This window comes from Limulus polyphemus, unplaced genomic scaffold (genome assembly GCF_000517525.1).
Source record: "Limulus polyphemus unplaced genomic scaffold, Limulus_polyphemus-2.1.2 Scaffold4237, whole genome shotgun sequence".
NCBI classification, from domain to species: Eukaryota; Metazoa; Arthropoda; class Merostomata; order Xiphosura; family Limulidae; genus Limulus; species Limulus polyphemus.
The window spans coordinates 55319-75882 of NW_013669847.1; the positions used below are offsets into that span (position 1 = coordinate 55319).

Genomic DNA, 20564 nt, shown 5'->3' on the forward strand with positions numbered 1-20564 from the left:
TAATCGTTCTGTATTAACTACTTAAAACACGATAAAATAATGCGTGTTACTCATTTTTATATTAAATATTGTTGTTAAGTAAGATCGTTCTATGTTGGCTACTTAAAAGATTAAAAATAATACGAGTCTTACATTTATACGTAAATTATTATTGTAATACAGGATCGTGTTATTATAATTACTCAACCCTAAAATTGTGAGTCGATCATACAGGATCGTGTTATTATAATTACTCAACCCTAAAATCGTGAGTCGATCATACGGGATCGTGTTATTATAATTACTCAACCCTAAAATCGTGAGTCGATCATATAGGATCGTGTTATCATAATTACTCAACCCTAAAATCGTGAGTCGATCATACAGAATCGTGTTATTATAATCACTCAATCCTAAAATCGTGAGTCTATCATACAGGATCGTGGTATTATAATCACTCAACCCTAAAATCGATCAGAAAAAATTACAATTTTTATGACAACTTTAAATAAAAAAAGGAAATCTGCTCGATGCATTCCTCAGTCAAACTTTGAATAACTTTAATGTTTTATCTCTTGCTTGGAAAAACCACTAAAACTCCCGTAATTATTTTCGTCTTTCCAGTGTTAGACTACTTTTGTTCGGGTCCATTTCATTTGGACCTTTATTTATAGTGTAAGAATGATTTTCATCACGTGCCTGGCATTCAGGTCACACCGTGCTCTTTGCAAAAACAGCAATAAATGTTTTAATGAATTCTTATGACTTTCATTGGTTGATGCCTGATCAATCATATATAAACTTGTCATTCACTGAACGATCTAAGGCAATGAAGGCGGTTATAATGACAAGAAAAAAGTAACTTTTAATGACCTGTTTTCATTGGCTTCTCAGGGTTCTGGTTGACCTCCCTTTCTGATCACTTTAGCTTCAACATGAACTTCATCAAAACTGCAATCACAACATTAGTGTTCAGTACAAACATTACACCTTCCAACATCACACCTTTAAACATCATACGCCCCAATATCACACCTTCAAACATCATTCCTTTCAACATCACACCATTAAACATCACACCTTCAAACATCATACCTTCAAACATCACACCTTCAAACACCACACCTTCCAACATCACACCATTAAACATTACACCTTCAAACCCCACACCTTCAAACATCACACCTCAAAGATCACACCATTAAACGTCACACTTTCAAACATCACATCTTCCAACATCACACCTTCATACACCACACCTTCAAACATCACACCATTAAACATCACACCTTCAAACATCATACCTTCAAACACCGCACCTTCAAACACCACACCCTCAAGCACCACATCTTCCAACATCACACCTCAAAGATCACACCATTAAACGTCACACTTTCAAACATCACATCTTCCAACATCACACCTTCATACACCACACCTTCAAATATCACACCATTAAACATCACAACTTCAAACATCACACCTTCAAACATCACAACTTCAAACATCACACCTTCAAACATCATACCTTCAAACATCACACCTTCAAACACCACACCTTCAAGCACCACACCCTCAAGCACCACATCTTCCAACATCACAACTTCCAACGTTGCACTTGCAACTGAGTCATGACTTTCTGACATCCTTCTAGTATATAGTCCCTCGGTGGGACAGCGATAAGTCCATAGACTTACAGTACTAAAATCTGTGGTTAAGTTTCCCATAGTGGACACAGCAGATAGCCCAGTGTGGCTTTGTTCTAAAACAAACAAATCCAGCATATATTGCCTAAATTAGAGCTGAAAACAGGTCTCCTATAGGTAACTTCCTCTGCAAAAGGCAATGAAAATTTCAAGAAAATCTTGACACAATAGATGGAACAAAACTCATTTTCAAATGAAGGTTTCTCTGCAAGAGGTAACTCGATTACCACAAAATCTGTATAATTCGTAAGTTCTATTAATACATTATTGTTGAAAGATTATCTTAATGCTTTTTCTCGTTTGCCGGATATTGTATCCAACAAATAAAGCGTGTTCCGTATTTGTAAAGAAAAGAAAGATCGGCTATTTAAAAGATGTTTCAATGTAATTTCAATATTTTATTTACCAATCTGTTCTCCGTTTTTTTTAATATAAATTGTTAAGAACAATAAAAACAAAATTAATACCTTCCACCCTAACATAACAAAACAACTAGGACATTCTATGTTAGATAAGTAACGTCATATCGTAAGGTCTATCACCAGTCTTTTATTTTATAGATGTGTTTATTAATATTACCAATAAATGTAATGATTTTACAATAAACCACAACTTTCTTAACACTAATAATGTTACACCGTCCTTTGTCTTTCAAATATTATATCTCATCAATCGGCTAATTCTATAATATTATTAGATTCTACAATTACAGAAGAAGATCATTTTATTTCATTAAGATTTGTGTTTACTGATTATTATATGCTGTACCACTATCTATTTTCTGTAACAAACATGATGTTGACGTTGTTATTATTCTTTAACTTAACGTCGTTTAATTAAACAGTGCATGAACTATTACAATAGTAATACTCTTCAATACATATTATTTGATCATGATTCAAACATTGAAAACATCTTCCAATACCAGGGATGAACAGTAATATTAATTTACATGATCAGTACAACCTGAGGATACATTTGTTTCTGTTTTGTTTTGTATCTTTACGATAACATATTGAAGGTAACGTTACCATGTTTACCACTTTAGAGACGTTAGTAGATGATTTGTTATTCTCTGTTGTTCAAGTATTTTAAAAAATCACGAATTTAAGAGGGTTCGTGAGAAATATGTGTTAACTTTTTTTAATTTAAGACGAGTTCGAGTGAAATGTGTGTTAACTTTCTTTAATTTAAGACGAGTTCGAGTGAAATATGTGTTAACTTTCTTTAATTTAAGACGAGTTCGTGTGAAATATGTGTTAACTTTTTTTAATTTAAGACGAGTTCGAGTGAAATGTGTGTTAACTTTCTTTAATTTAAGACGAGTTCGAGTGAAATGTGTGTTAACTTTCTTTAATTTAAGACGCGTTCGAGTGAAATGTGTGTTAACTTTCTTTAATTTAAGACGAGTTCGAGTGAAATATGTGTTAACTTTCTTTAATTTAAGACGAGTTCGAGTGAAATATATGTTAACTTTATTTAATTTAAGACGAGTTCGTGTGAAATATGTGTTAACTTTCTTTCTTTTTTTGCGAATTTTTATGCTGTATTTATAAGTGGATTCAAATAGTTAAACTTATCTGAACTAAATTACCAACGACACTCTCTATTAGTGTTTTACCAGTAAAATAGAACATATATATAATTTCTTGGACATTTGTTTTGTTCTCTGCGCCGCTTTCTCTCGAAAGATTTAATATGTAATTTAACATTATAACAACAGCAGAAACATTACATAACATCGAAAAACATATGTCAGTCTACTTCTTCACTTTCTGTCCAGGATCTGCTGATTGCAACGTCCAATTTCATGTTCCAAGCTACCGGACAGCGACTGTACATCCAAGAAGTGCTCATCGTTGTACCACCAATCAAAAGCTGGGAATCGGCTGGGTATGACAGGATCATGGGCAATTGGTTTAACTCTGCTAACATACGTGTGGATGGACAGAACCCAGTGTATGGAGATACACCCTACACCTTGTATAGTGGTGGCTGTGGAAAACAGGGGAGGTATATTCATATCACCCCAGACTTCATCCTCAACAAGGGGAGCTTTAATGGAAAACCAGGTAATTCGTACATGTAACTTTTTGGTTATTGTTTTAGTCTTGTTATAGGCCTAGTGGTTAGCTTATCGAACTGAAGCTCCAAGGGTCTCGGGTTCGAGACTATGGTACTACCAAACACGCTTCACACTTTAAGGTTGTGAATAGATTATAAGAGTGACAATCAATAACGCTATTCAAGAAAGAGTGCTCGATTCAGGCGACGGACGATGCTAATTAGATATTTTCTTTCTGGTGAGTGGCTATAAATGCTTGAACTGCAAGATTGAAATGCTTGATCTGGCTAGTTGACTCAATGTATGTATAAGATAAAATGTTGCTTGAGTGAGAAACCAAACAAAGTAATGTTATATTGGATGTTTCAAATGTACGTTAAATCATTAAGTATTCTTCAATACAAAATGTTAAATATATTTGGTAAAATTCGGGAAAGTCCGAGAAATTTAAAGTGTAGTGCCACAAACTCTGATGGCCAGGTCTCATCTAAAGTTAACGATATTTGTGTTCTTAGATTTGTTCCTCTAAGATTACGTAAATGCAATCTAATAAATTTCAATGATATGCTAATATAAAATTAGCTTCATATTGTAATTTAAGTTCCTTTCTTGTTCACCTTTGGTTCTCAGATTTTGAACAGCAAGTGGATCCATCATTCACGTCTTGTTTCTGTTATAAAGATTAAAAAAAAAAACGGGTTGCGCAGTTTATGACAGTGGATGCGTTATAAGCGTGCCAGTCAAATCCCACTATTCAGTCAGAAAAGAGTATTCAAAAGTATGGAGGTGGGTCTATTGACTATACCCCTTCCCTCATGTCTATCACTTCAAATTGGGGACGACTAGAGCAGACAATCTTGAGTAGTTATTTTATAAGCACGGTGTTAGATACACAAAAATGTTTTAATTTAAGTTCAGTGCAAGTGTTATGATTTAGCTACTTTACCTTTAACGAGAATGTTAAATATAGTTATTTTTAGAAGCGATAATTTATCGCAAATATGATAATGTACTTGTTTACGAATTATACGTTGTGTTGTTCAGTTGTTGTGAATTGGCGATTGTTGTATTATTGTTCTGAGTTTTTTCGTTGTTTTAATTGAGTGTTATTGCATCATAATAACTAGTAGTGTGTGGAACGTTCTAGGTCTCAGTCGGATTATAAATATGCTTCCAAAATGTATATAAAGATAGCTATAGCTAGATAGATCTAAATTACTTTATTGTGCATTTAGCCATAAAGAGTTATAGGGGCGATTTCTAAATTGAAATTATCACAGATTTTAGTGCAATAACAGAGTACAGAAGAATAATTTGTCTTGACTATGATGTTCTAAAGTAATTGAACCAGTTTTTATGGACTTTGACGAAAAAGATACAAATACTTAAAGCTCTGGATATAACTATGGTTACCAACAGTGTAATGAAAAAATTATATATATATATATAGATAGATAGATAGACATATTTGACTTGTTTCAATATATATTATTGTAAAACAAGTGGACTGTGTGCTGTTTGTTTATTGCTGAAATTTATCGCCAACAAGTCAGAGGCATCTACTGTAAAGAATTTAGCCCATACATACATATATAAAACTTGACAGTGGTGAGCCAGCCAAAATTTATACAAATAAATGACAGTAGAAATAGGAGTAAACAACCAGCAAATAGACTTATATACACACAGCTATTGTGATGGCGAATATATTGTAGAGGTCACAACCATATAATATAATCATGTCAACTTACTTTATAAAAGGATAGAGAGGGGTGAACGAGTTAGGCTCAAAAAAAGGCGATCTACGAGAATTCGGTAAATAACAACAACACCTAGTGAGAGAAGAGTATCAACACAAAAGATACGAAAAAAGAATAAGAGCACAAATTGAAAAATAAGAAAAGGAGAGGAGAGACTGGAAATAGAGAGAGAGTAAGAGCACAAATTTAGATCACCAAGTTCATCCCACAGAAAAATAGAGTACGCAAGAATAGCAATGAGGTCAGGAAAAGCAGACCCAAGCTGCTGAAATTTGATGAACAGAAAGACAACATAGTTGCTTTCCTGGAAAGGTGTGAAAGATTTCTCCAAAGTCAGAACTAAGACAATGGTGACTGGGCAGACCTTCTCAACCCATGGAAGATACCATGGATTATGATAAGTTAAAAGTGGTCTTGCTGAAATGCTATGAAGGTTTTTGTTGGAAGTTCAGAGAAGTTAAGTCTTACACTGGAGAAACTATATTTAAATGTTTGGTATGTCTACAGCAATACTTTAACAGATAAACTGGCGTGGTCGAGTGTGAAGAGGTTTTTTCAAAAGGCTGGTAGATTTACTAATACGTGAACAGTTCATGATCACGTGCTCCACTGACATGTCACCGTTCCTAAAAGAGAGAACACCAAAAACCGTGGACAAGATGATCAAGCTGGCAGAACAGTATATAGAACCCAATGGTGGGAGTATAACTGCCACGTACAAAAATAACTAGCCAAAGTTGAAACCAGGGTTGGCTGACCAGAAGCAGGATGCCATGAAATGTGAGAAGATGGCAACAGGCAAAAGTGAGAAGAGATGCTATCCTTGTTATAAAATGGGGCACATTGCAAGAGGGTACAAGGCTGTCACCAACAAACAACGAAAGAAATTTCAACATAAAGCAGCTAGAGTTACCAACAGAGATGGTACTAGTACAAGAAACAAGAAAAGAGTAACTATCACCATTACTAGTAGATTCTGGAGGGAATGGGTGGGGTGGCCAACCTTTTTTCATGATTTTGCACCCTTATGCTCTAAAGTGCTCCTCTGTTAACAATAAAAAAATTGCAATAAATGATTTTATTTCCTGCCTTTTCCTGCTATAGGCCAATAATTTATAGTATTATATTTAAGTTTGACTTATCATCTGGCTGCACCGATATAAATGATGTATGCTGAAATTATGTGGCACCCATCCAGGCGACCACACCCTTTTCCAAAATTCAAGATCCCCTACTGATCATCATGGATGCTGCTGCCAGAAGAAACAGAATAAAGACAACTCGGCAGATTCACCACAAGTGCTTGATTGATGGTCAGCTCAAGTTAGAAAACAGGTCACCAGTGCCAGTTGTGATTGGGTCATATGTCAAACATCGAGAAGTGCCAACAAACTACAACATATCACAAAATGAAGTTTATGTTTGGGCAAGAACGCGAAAATCCTACAAGACACTGGGTACAGCAGTGAGGCAGTGAGAACCAGTCAAATATCTGATGACCAGGTAGAAGTTTGGAGGAACCAGTTGAAAGTAGACTGATGAGGCATTTGCAATCACCATAAAAGGTCAAGAAAAAAGTGAAGCAAAACATCAAGCCTCTGCAAGTCTCGAAAAGTAACATCCCGAATTTAGGTCAAAAGAAACTGAAAGAAACACAGAAGAAAGACCCTTCAGTGCGGAAACTTTGAGACAGTACACAGTACAAAGTTGATCAAAATAAAAATGGGGAAGAGACTTACAGATTAAAGAACCAGGAAAGAGTGCTGTACTTGATCTATCAAGGCAATTCGACTAGGAAATTTAAGTAGATTGTAGTACCAACAGAATACCAGACTCAAGCATTGAAATTGGCTCACGAGTCGATTGTAGGAAGACGCCTAGGGGTAACAAAAATGGCAGACAGAATCACCAACAAATTCCATTGGCTCTGGGTCTTCACAAATTATACCAGATTCTGCAGGTCACGTGACATTTGCCAAAGAACAACACCTAGAGAGAAGGTAGTCAAGGTGCCACTGGGTGAGGGGCTTTTCATAGAAGAGCCATTCAGCAGAGTAGCTGTGAACTTGATTGGACCACTAGCGCCTGTTTCTGACAAGGTCAATCAGTATGTGCTGACAGTAGTTGACTGTGCAACATGTTATTCAGAAGCCATAGTACTGCCGAAGATAGAGCGAGAGTAGCAGAAGCCTTCCCGGAAATGTTATACAGAGTAGACTTTCTGAAAGAAGTCCTGAGTGACAGAGGGACCTTGTTTACTTCAGAACTGATGCAGGAGGTGTACACACTCAGCAACACTGGGCAGCTCTTTACCACCTCGTACAACCCTAGATGTAATGGACCTTACGAGAGAGTCAATGGAGTCTCAAAGAGCAGGCTGAGGAAGATGTGCAAAGAGAGACCACGTGACTAGCACATGTACTTGCAGGCAGTAATATTTGTTTATCGAGAATACCCAAAAGCAAGTACAGGATTTTCACTCTTCGAGTTACTGTACAAAGTCCAATGAAGATATTCAAAAAGCTATGGAAAGGAGAAGAAGAGTTAGAAGTGATGTGCCCATACCAGCATACTAGACCCCAGAAACCGACGGAAGTAAATCTGTCAACTCGCTCGAGAGAGCTTGTATGCAGCTCAAGGCAGTCAGAAGCACTTCTATGGCAAGAAGACCAAGGTTCGACGTTTCAAGGTCGGACAGAAGGTCTTAGTTCTGCTGCCCACAGACAACAACAAACTCACCCTGCAGTGGAAAGGACCTTTTGAAAAACAGGAAGTTATCAACAGTATGGACTATTAGGTGAAAGTGAATTGAAAGATATATTGTCGCTGTGAACACTCTGTAGAAATTAATGTTTTTGTTTCTCATTAGAAAAAAAGATGGTCCAGCAGTGGGCAAAATACAGATTTGGTGTATTTGAAGAAGGTAGTGAGCCGTGGGATGAAAGATTTCCAAAGCTGTATAAAGACCCTGTATTCTTAAAGATGAAGGAGTATGTGAGTATATAATATTAGATTTCCTCACGCATATAACATTTGGATCTCCGTCCAGTTTAATACACTGTCATACCTACTAGTGTTTTTAAATGACTTTTGTTTTGTCCTTGACTTACGCTTTATCAAATAGAAAACAAATTATGATTACGTTACTTAAAATATTTTACTACGATAATGAAAACATATCTTATACTATTACATTTCCATTAAACCTGCGTAGTTAGACATTTCACCTTGTATCTCAGTTTTTCCGGGAAAAAATATTGTACGGGACTTTATTTTCAGAAAATAATCTTTATAAAAGTAGATAAAATTACAATGAAAACCTTGAAGCAAGTAAAGACAATAGAGTAGCTAATGTTAGCAACAGCCTTCAGCTTATTTGATTGTAAGTTTAGCAACGATTCTGAAAGTGGAAGATTAAACAATTTTATAAGATTTTTAGGCAAGCTGCACAATATTTAGTCTTAATTCTTCTTACATATGCTATGTGTGTGTTTTCTTTGTATATTTTAAGTTTTTCTTAGGCTTAACTTTGTTTAATTTCAAACAAATTGATAACGTCAAGTAGTAAAACATAAAAACAAAGGAGAAAACAGTAAAGTACTAATGGTTTATGCCTAAGCAACAATAAACGCTTAAATATTTTTAGAATGTATTTATTGTCTTTCTTTTGTGAGGTAAAAATATTCATTAAACTTTAAATCAACATTTTACATGTTTCATGCAACAATTATGGTCCTAGTCTTTTATAAAGATAAGTTAGATCTAGGCCGCTAAGATGCGAGACAATTGCTGTCCCTCAACTACTCATCAACAAATATATTCTATTGCCTAATTCCGAGCAGGAAATTAAACTTCCTTCTCAAGCAAGGCCAAGGAAAACCCATTTAAAAGATTCACTTAATAGCATTTTACTCTGGTGCTCATCTCTAGAAAGTTAGTTGATGGTTAGCCACTTTAGGTCAAACCAGATTAGACATGAAGGAGGAAAGGTGTGAGCCAATGGTGTCTTTCTGATGTTATGTACGGCTCTATAATCTCTTCAATTAGCTAACTTTCTCATTCTAGAACCAAACGTTTGATTCATCCAAGATAGTCAAGTGACCTGCTAACAGTTACTAAATCCAAATGATAAGAAGTTTACATGTGTCAAGGCCGAGCTTCAACTACCTTTTACTAAAACAATAACCCACATTATAACCTCCATGGCTTAAACTATCTTTGTGGTTCATTGTTGACTTTATCTAGATTGTGAGTTGCATGCCTACAAAGTAACATCATCTGAACAGTTTCAAGTCAAGTAGAGCCTATGGAGGCTAGCCCAGATTATGAGTATGGGAAACAACACAATTTTTGTAGGTAGGTTGATTCCTGTAACGATTACGGGACTGATGTCATCCCTGAGTCTGATAATAAGTTTGGATGGATTACCATTGGATATCATTTTGGATGCCATCTCATGCCAACTCAAGCACTTTTATTTTCCCTGAAAGTTGAAAATGGTCTAACTTATGTAGAATAATTTAAGGATTGATACATAAAAAATCCATAAAATCCAACTAAGTTCAAGAGTATTTTATTAAAATTTCCCGTTTCTAACTACAAAAATATGGTGGATACAGAATGAGAGAACAGTCAGATAGAAATGGTATAAACATATTCAATAACAACTTGTTCAATAGCATAATGTGGAATCAATATTCTTAACAATTACGTTGCATAAACAACATCTCTTGCTATTGAATACACAGTAATAATAGGTATTCAGTGCTTAGTAAGACACCCTGTAACTTCAGTTCAGCCCTCGGGTTAGTCATGCCAGAGACTCATGAAACCTCAAAGTAACACTCGCATGAGGTAATAAGGGAGATAAAGTAATAAGGCCACAGAGCATCTGAGAAGTCGAATCAGAGCTTCAGTAAGAAGGATACGAGAAACTAATTGGAGCTCATTTCTCATTCTAATTAACTAGCCTTAGAACAATCCTATCCAACTTTAATGTTGGAAAAAGAAGCAAGTACGCAGCAGTTTTAAAAATGGAAATATACCACAGAAATAACGAATCAGGAATGTAGGACTATTATCACAGACTGTATTGTAATAACAGAGCAGGAAGAATAATTCGTTTTGTCAAATTGTGTTCTAATTGAACCAGCCTGTGTAGACTTTGACGAAAAAGAGACAGTTATTTAAAACTCTGGATACAACTTTAATGACCCTAATTATCTACTTAATGACAAAGGTCAAAATAACAAAGATAACCATTCGGTAGCATCTCTCGTATATCCGAAACAAACAAACAAATGATTCTTACTCTCCCTGTATTCTGAAGCAAACAAACAAATAGTTCTTACTGTCCCTGTATTCTGAAACAAACAAACAAATAATTCTTACTCTCTCTGTATTCTGAAACAAACAAACAAATGGTTCTTACTGTCCCTGTATTCTGAAACAAACAAACAAATGGTTCTTACTCTCCCTGTATTCTGAAACAAACAAATGATTCTTACTCTCCCTGTATTCTGAAACAAACAAACAAATGGTTCTTACTCTCCCTGTATTCTGAAACAAACAAACAAATGATTCTTACTCTCCCTGTATTTGTTTGTTTGCTTTAGAATGGGTTCTTACTGTCCCTGTATTCTGAAACAAACAAACAAATGATTCTTGCTCTCTCTGTATTTTGAAACAAACAAACAAATGGTTCTTACTGTCCCTGTATTCTGAAACAAACAAACAAATAATTCTTACTCTCTCTGTATTCTGAAACAAACAAACAAATGGATCTTACTGTCCCTGTATTCTGAAACAAACAAACAAATGGTTCTTACTCTCCCTGTATTCTGAAACAAACAAATGATTCTTACTCTCCCTGTATTCTGAAACAAACAAACAAATGATTCTTACTCTCCCTGTATTCTGAAACAAACAAACAAATGGTTCTTACTCTCCCTGTATTCTGAAACAAACAAACAAATGATTCTTGCTGTCCCTGCATTCTGAAACAAACAAACAAATGATTCTTACTCTCCCTGCATTCTGAAACAAACAAACAATTTGTTCTTGCTGTCCCTGCATTCTGAAACAAACAAACAAATGATTCTTACTCTCCCTGCATTCTGAAACAAACAAACAATTTGTTCTTGCTGTCCCTGTATTCTGATACAAACAAACAAATGATTCTTACTCTCCCTGTATTCTGAAACAAACAAACAAACGGTTCTTGCTGTCCCTGCATTCTGAAACAAACAAACAAATTGTTCTTGCTGCCCCTGTATTCTGAAACAAACAAACAAATGGTTCTTGCTGTCCCTGTATTCTGAAACAAACAAACAAATGGTTCTTGTTGTCTCTGTATTATGAAACAAACAAACAAATAATTTTTACTGTTCCTGTATTTTAAAACAAACAAATAATTTTACTGTCACTGTATTCTGAAACAAACAAACAAACAAATACTTTTTATCATTGTTTTTCTTCCTTCTTTCATCTTTGTCATCTTTTAAAATCTATCTTCCAGCATAACGGAGTAAAGTGGTAATCCCGATAATAAAACTAAAACCTAATGGTGAACAGCATCGTCAGTAAGCACAGAAAACACTACAAAATACACGATTTCGTACATGAACATCACATCAAAACAGAACAACATCAGCCATTGGTTACACTACAATTTCGCGTTTACACCTCAGTGTAATAACAAATAGGGAAAATATAACTTAAACTGTTATTACCCTCACGGCAAAATATTTCACTTTACAGCAGATAATAAAACTTCTAGACTGAGCATAGCGAGCTATCAGCACGTGGTGACTTTAGATCTTAGAAATACAAAATGTTTTTAATACATACATAATAAAAACATTCATTGTGATTTGTTTGAAACAGTAAAGTTTAACGAGTATTAAGTTTATACTTACGAATTAACAATCTTAAATTTGTATTTACTTCTCTACTATAAATGGTTGTCATTCCTTAGGCAAGACAGTTGATATCATATCATAGTTAATACACGAAGAAATAAGATCCCTATTCTATTATTCGTACTCGTTTCCGTTTGTGATTTTTTTTTTATTATTTAGACAAAAAGACATTTAAGCACGAGTTTAATTGCCAAATTTTACGCTATTTTACAGGCGTTTGTTCCCACCAGTTGTACAACTGACATCGAAGGATGGACGATCCAACCTTCAACCTGTACATTAGATAAAAACAACAAATTTACACCCAGTTGTGCATTTGAAATGGACGAGACTCATCCCATGAATTCATCACTTATGTGCTCAGACTTTCTGGACCAGGTAAATACACATTGGATATAAACTGTAATGTCCTCTGAACCATAAATATATATATTCATTTTAATACTGTAAATGTTTGAAAACATAGGTCAGTGGGTGCGCGAGGACTCATACTGACCTCTTAAACTTGGTAAAAATTTTAAACAAATTAATTTTTACTTCATATTAGCTAAGTAATTGTTACGCTTCAGTGATTCCACAAATATAGTTTCGCAAGTTTTAGAATATTTGGTTTCTAATCATTTATAAGAAATAAATTAATTATGAATTTAATACAGACTACCAATGAGAGCAGAAAAGGGTGAATTTTCAGTTCAGTATATCCATTCAAACTTTATATTAATATCTTCAGCTTATATATACAGTCTAAGACAAAATGTTTGCATACTGTTCTATATTGATGTTATTGTCTACATGCATGGAGTAAGTATTGAGTAAATGTCAGAGTAGTAATGGAGAAGGAAGCGTAAGATCGAACAAACGTGTTCGTTTGTTTATTTGTTATGTAATTAAGCACAAAGCTACACAATGGACTATCTGTGCTCTGCCCACCAGGAGTATCGAAATCGGAAAATGGCTAACCACCACCCAAAAACAGTTACTGTAGCTGGGTTTCAGCGCCTTCTAGCTATAAGTAGGAATGAAATCACGGTGGGTTACATCAATAACCTCATCGACTGCATGCCACGTCGCCTTACAGGGGTTATTAGAGTACAAAGAGGACCAGCTATGTACTGAATGTTTGATATGAATTGATATAAGGTTACAGACACTATTTATAATAATTTGATGTTATATTTTGTCATTATATATATTTGTTTTGGTTTTTCTAATAAGTCGTTCAAGATGTCCATAGAACCTGTCTTATTATACAAATTACGAATGTAGATGTTTAATATTTCTCAGTTTGACAGCGCTAAGTGTATTTTTATTCCCTCTTAATAATAATGATCTTATTTGTTATAAAATATGCAAAGATTTTGGCCCAGACTGTATATTTATGGATTAGATGGGAATTATAATTATATACGTCACAACCGTTCTTGGTTTTGTAGAAAAGTAAATATATACCTAGATACGTATTTTAGGATGAAAAAAAAAAGCTTCCAGAACTCAAATAAGTCGGCCTAAAGTTGGTCGTTTTAGACAATGTGAGTTTGGACATCAGCTGGTGGACAAAGTGAGTTTTTGTTGTTGTTGTTTTTAACACCCTATTCGTAGTCTTATAATTACGAACGTTTACTAAGTTGTATATACACACACGCATATATATATATATAGGGTGGCCCCCAAAAAAATGTACCCACATTTCCAATGCTCAGATGACTATAGTAAATGAACCTACAAGTCAGCAAAACATCTTTAATATCATTTCATACAACAAATTAACTGTGCATACACTGCTCCACCAGCATTCAAGCAATTGTGACAACTACGACGGAATGCCTGACATACTGTTCCACAATTGTCAGCTCTGATTCGATGGAAGACATTTGTGATCTGTTGCTTTAACTCGTAACTGGTTTTACGCTTATTTTTTGACATCCTCTAATATTATTTGAAATAAAAATAAAACTTTTAGAATCGATATACAGAAGGTGTATATCTTAAAGAATGGGTAATTTTTTTTGGCTGCCCTGTAAATATATTTGCACATACACTTAATGAAAGTAAAAAAACTTTACACGGAAAAAACTATATTTTAATTCTTTGTTTGTAATTAAGCACAAAGGTACACAATGGGTTATCTGTGCTTTGCCCACCACGGGTAGTGAAACCCGGATTCTAGCGTTGTAAGTCTGTAGACATACGGCTGTGCCACTGGGGGAGGGCTCTATATTTTAAATCATCAATTTCTCTTATTGAGTATAAATATATAAAATTATCCAGTTGTAAATGTACAACTAAAAAAGCTATTTCTTTTAGCTTTACTTTTGTATTTATATTTTTCAAGTTTGTTTGTTTTTTATGCACGGATTAAAATTCCAACATGTTTGTATTTTAAGCACTAATTAAGCTTCCAACATGTCTGCATTTTAGGCATAATTAAGCTTACAACATGTTAGTACTTTCAACGCACCCTGGCGACTGAAGCTAGATTCATGTGTACAATATTTTTGTTTTTTTTCCTAACTATGCATACAAATATATGTATAGTTGGCCAAACTAGTTACCTATTGTAGACTCGCAAGTTTTAATGAGCTTATTTTGGCGCCACCTGGTTATCAAAGTCATTATTTCTCAGTAGGTTATTTTATTGTTGATATAAATGTATGCCATACTAATTTTCAATTTAGCTTTTTCCTGATCCTCTATGTGACTTTTAAAGATCACAATTACATTAATACAGGAATTCCAGTTTATGTCTTTCGATGGAGCAAAGTGTTTCCAATTTTATACACACTATTCCATAATAGCGGATGTTCTTTTTTGAAATTATTCAAATGCTTGTAGTGTCTTATCCCGCTGGAAACTGTAACGAACCATTTATGAACGAAGTACAAAATATTATTTACCATTTCTAACCTAAGCAGCTGCACATTGTTATCTAAGAAACCAGATACCAAAGTATCAAGATATTATTATCTGATCTCCTGTCGTGATATTTAAATAATGGTGTTAAAGTTAAGACTAAGTTGTGTGCTGTGTTCTAGAACAGAAAAAAGGCAACAACCAGGAGTACTAAGAGTTTCAGAAAAGAACTGACGAATATGTCATCCCGGTTTCGAATGTGGATTTATTATCTTGATTTAAAGCTCCACCTTTCAGCCACCAGAAATACTATCAGTTTTTACTCTAGTAAAAATAATTACATCGTCAACGTATAAATAAGCGTTCTTCTTTTAAACTGAAATATTTCAATTAATATTTTTTACCACACGTATCATAAGCTCTAGAAAAAAAAAACTCTAACTCGATGGTAAAATAAAAATATAATAATGTGTTATTAATTCTTACCCTAAAACTCTGATTTATAAATGACCTAAATAAAAAGTTGATAATGATCACAATTCATTTGCTTAATCTGATTCACACTATAACAGTGGTTGTTCATGATTTTTTAATATATATATCCTTGACCACTACTGTGTCTGTTGTATCACAGCTGGCCTGATGACCCCTGGTACTAGGCCAAAGGCCTCGTTAACACTGCATATAATAGATGTGTTGTAATTACCATATATCACAGCTGGCCTGATAAGCCCTGGTACTGGGCCAAAGGCCTCGTTAACACTGCATATAGAAGATGTGTTGTAATTGCCATATTATAAGATATTCTACTTTGCATTCGCTCTTAGAAATACCCTTAGGAAGTAAATGAAATATGATTTAACGCTGACTTCAAGAACCGGGATTTATAATGTTATAAGATAACAAGTCACACAAACATTAAAAATAAAAAGGCCTAAACTATGTGTTTGTATGTATATGTTTTATATGATTAGATGGATATGTGAATTATGATTTGTTTATACACGTATGACATACCTCAAGCTACAGGTACCACTTGTTCAGAGACGTTTAAACTATAGCATATGATTCATATTATAACAAGCTAATACATCCTATTGTTTAGTATATAAGTACAAATACAAATATAAGCTACAGATACTAGTACATACCACTTGCTCAGAGAAGCTCAAAACTATAGCATATGATTCATTTTATTACAAGCTAATACATCTTGCTGTTTAGTATATAAGTACAAATACAAGCTACAGATACCAGTACATACCACTTGCTCAGAGAAGCTCAAAACTATAGCATATGATTCATTTTATTACAAGCTAATACATCTTGCTGTTTAGTATATATATGTACAAATACGACGTTGCTTTGTTATATAAGTCTTTGAGCTTGTCATCCTAAGCCTAAAGTAAAAATTACATAAATGTAAAATTAATATTACTAAGTCGCAAACATTTCTCAAATTTAAAACATTATATTTGACAAATATCAATTGTACAAATGGAAAATTGTGTTAATGTTTGTTTGTTTTTCCTTGAAATTTCCTTGTTTAGGCTGATACTTTCTGTGGCCTAAATAACAGGAGGCATAACTACCGGGCACCGAACAGACATAACCTTCTGTGTAATAGAAAGAGCACGTGGGACGTTATGAAGGAACACAATGATCTTAAAAACATCAGGCAAGATGCTATTTTAAATGACTAAATCTTTTTACACGTAAGTGTGATATATTACTGAATACGGGGGTGTTGGTATGTATTTTAAATTGAAAAGCTGACATTACAATTTCTCACGTCAGGAGAACACTGTACTTTTAAGATATTTTAATATATATATATGTGTGAAAGTAAAATGTTGATATGGGTGTTATTAATCAGAAGTAAAATGTTGATATGGGTGTTGTTATTAATCAGAAGTAAAATGTTGATATGGGTGTTGTTATTAATCAGAAGTAAAATGTTGATATGGTTGTTGTTATTAATCAGAAGTAAAATGTTGATATGGTTGTTGTTATTAATCAGAAGTAAAATGTTGATATGGGTGTTATATTGTCTGATACACTGGCGATATAGGTATGTTGTAAAATATAGTTATATTATTTGATAGACGAGCGATGTTTAGTTAAGATTTTCAGCAGATATTATATAATTTTTCTTCAAACTTAAAACTTTGGATACTTAGTTATTGATACTGCGAAGTTCAGATGTTTTAACAAACGGATTATTTTGACTGATTTTATTTGTAGTTTAACTTCTGATAACTGAAGCTTCATACCGTATCTTACTGTATAATATATAACTTGATCTGAAAACAGAGCACAAAAAGTATATTACTCATATATCATCCAATTGTTTATAGGCCTATTCCAGTTCAACCAGGAGAGCCAACGTTTCGCATTGTTCAAGCAGGTGCTACAATGAGAGTAGTTCTTGTATTAGATGTATCATCCAGCATGAATGTAAGTTTAACTAACACTTTATTCGCCTGTTCTTTTTATATTTTCTACAGCAGACATTGCTATTAAAAGGAGAGACAAATGAGGAAGGATTAGTGAATAATTACGAGTGATCAGAAGAACGAAAATAAACTTATCATTCAATTTTTTTCTCATTCGGATAAAACATATATTAGGTCTTACTGTGAAGAAATTAAATCCACTGTGGCTGTGGGCTTAAATAAAAGTCGAGATCACCTTTTGAGTGGATTATTTGTTTATATATAATTATTATTACAACGTTTCGACCACTCGAATAAATCTAACCCAGAACTAATAACAGAAATCACAGGTTGTTGGTACTAAATAAGATATACAATACAATATCATCACAGAGGTGTTCAAATATCACCGCCTCCTATGGTTGAGCGATAAGTCTGAGGGCTTATAACTGTCAGCGTTTACGTATATTATATAGGCTTGAATTCTTTTACAGTAGGTGTCTGTGACTTGTTGGCGATAGATTCAAACAATAAACGGCCGGCACACAATCTACTTGTTTTAAAATAATATATTAAAAAAATCAAACGTTTGTACAAAAGTTCTTTACTCTATGGAATATCACAGTTGTATCTAAAGTTCTGAATAATTCTCTTTTCTTGTCAAAAGTCCACACAGGCTGGTTCAATTATTTTAGAACCTAATTGACAAGACGAATTGTTGTTGTTTTTGCCAGAGAAACAAAAGAGGTTGTTGTTATGTTTTATATCGTAAAGCTACACAATGAGCTATCTGCACGGTGCCCATTGCGGGAATCTAACCTTGGATTTTAGCGTTGTATGACCGTAATCCTACTGCTGACCCACTAGGGGACAAAATTAAAGAGGTCATTCATATTTTGAGAGAAAGATTTAAAGATAATGTATTAGGCAGTCCACAGCAGAGGGTGTTACAAACCATTTTCACCTTGGGATGAAAGCTAAAGAAACCTGTAAGATCAAAGTTTGAAGGAGGTTATTTATTCGATATTACCCTTGTCTGGTGCGAAGTTACTGAAACTTTAACACATGTAGCTTTAAAGAGTTTATTTTATTGCGTATTGTTAATAAACTACCGTTAATTTTACTCGTGTTTCCTAATTTTAATAAACGTTTATTTTTTCTGTTGTAATCTGATACACATAAATGACATTGGAAATGCCATTTCAGTACTTTTTATTCACATGTATTATGATAATTTTAATATTTTATTCTATATTTCATTGCTTAGAGCGCATGGTACAAGCATTTAATATTAAAACTCCTGGTTTAAAACATTGAAACTACTGTTTTTCATACAAAATTTAAAAATGTAGTGTTCCAATAATAAAAAGTAAACCTGACTAATTTTATAATTGATTGTTGTTCTACTAATTATAATATTCAGGTCTAAAACATTTAGTCTGGAAATATTTCTCTGTATTGTTAGAAACTTTAGTTCTGACGACGTACCTATAAAATTTAAAACACTTAAGATAATAAAGAATTTAAAAAAATAATGTGTTTAATAAATTTCAATGAATGACAACAATTTCACAATACCTAGCCCCCCCCCCCCAGTGGCACAGCGGTATGTCTGCGGACTTACCACGCTAGAAAACGGGTTTCGATACCCGTGGTGGGCAGAGCATAGATAGCCCATTGTGTAGCTTTGTGCTTAAATTCCAAAAAAAAAAAACACAGTACCTAAATTCGGGATTCAATACTTCACCACAACAAACAAAAAGTAGACAGTTTTCTGGTAAAAACCAAACAAAAGATATATCAAAAGGAGTTATTTTCATCACCAAGAAAATATAATAGAAAAAAAATAAAATATACGAACAGAGTACGAATTGGTGTACGTTGAGAAATGAATTACCTAGAAATATTTTTGGCTACCATTAGCCATTTTTTACCTTTTTAACTTTAGTGTCACTTAACTTGAAAATAATGTTGCGTAAAAATGTTGCCAAGTTAATTGATTTCTAGTATAGTACCAGACCCCCTAGTGGCAAAGCGGTAAGTCTGCGGACTTATAACGCTAGAAACTGGATTTCGATACTCGTGGTGGGAAGAGCACAAATAGCCCATTGTGTAACTTTGTGCTTAACTACAAACAAACAAAGTCTAGATCCATTTACCTGGGATAAATAAAAGTTTTTTTTATAAGAACTTTTCACTGTTTTCTTATGTCTTCTTTCGTAAGGGTTTATCAAGAATGAAATTGATGAGAAGCAGTGCTAAGAGATTCATTAGAGACATCATTCAAGATGGCACAGAGCTTGGGATCGTACAATTTAGTAGATCTGCTACAACACTGTTACCTTTAACAAAGATTGATTCTTCGACCCGGAATAAGACAATTGACAGCTTGCCTAAAACAGCCACTGGATCTACATCAATTGGAAGTGGTATTCTTAAAGCCCTTGAGGTACCGTGATGAATACTTGCTGTAAAACATTACATCCAATAAAAAATATATATGTAGATTTTAAAATTTGTAAAAATATCTAAACAATGTATAAAATCCTCTTGTGTGTAGAATAATTTTTACCCTTCTATTTTTGATAATAATTTAATGATCGGAAGATTTGGTTAACTATAACATAAAAATAATTGTTAATAATTTCGAAACCATAATGTTGTGGCATTAATGTAATAATGAATTTATGGAATTCGTACAATGTTAAACAAAACTATATATATATATATATATATATATATATATATAAGTAGAGACAACTAATAATATTAGTTATAATTCTTCTTAGTATAGTTAGTTCGTAGAACGACAACCGAACCGGTACGGTACGACTTAATACTACTATTCG

General features: G+C 33.8%; 1 protein-coding gene across 1 annotated transcript in view; it reads left to right on the forward strand.

Moving 5' to 3' along the window:
• Window positions 1–20564, forward strand: part of LOC106470822 (calcium-activated chloride channel regulator 1-like) — a 36960-nt gene that overhangs the window by 2123 nt on the left and 14273 nt on the right. Inside the window, exons 2-7 of the mRNA XM_022399464.1 lie at window positions 3469–3757; window positions 8380–8504; window positions 12644–12808; window positions 16831–16958; window positions 17638–17737; window positions 19940–20164. Of these exons, the coding sequence (XP_022255172.1) occupies window positions 3469–3757; window positions 8380–8504; window positions 12644–12808; window positions 16831–16958; window positions 17638–17737; window positions 19940–20164 (1032 nt within the window). The remainder of the gene's footprint in view (window positions 1–3468; window positions 3758–8379; window positions 8505–12643; window positions 12809–16830; window positions 16959–17637; window positions 17738–19939; window positions 20165–20564) is intronic.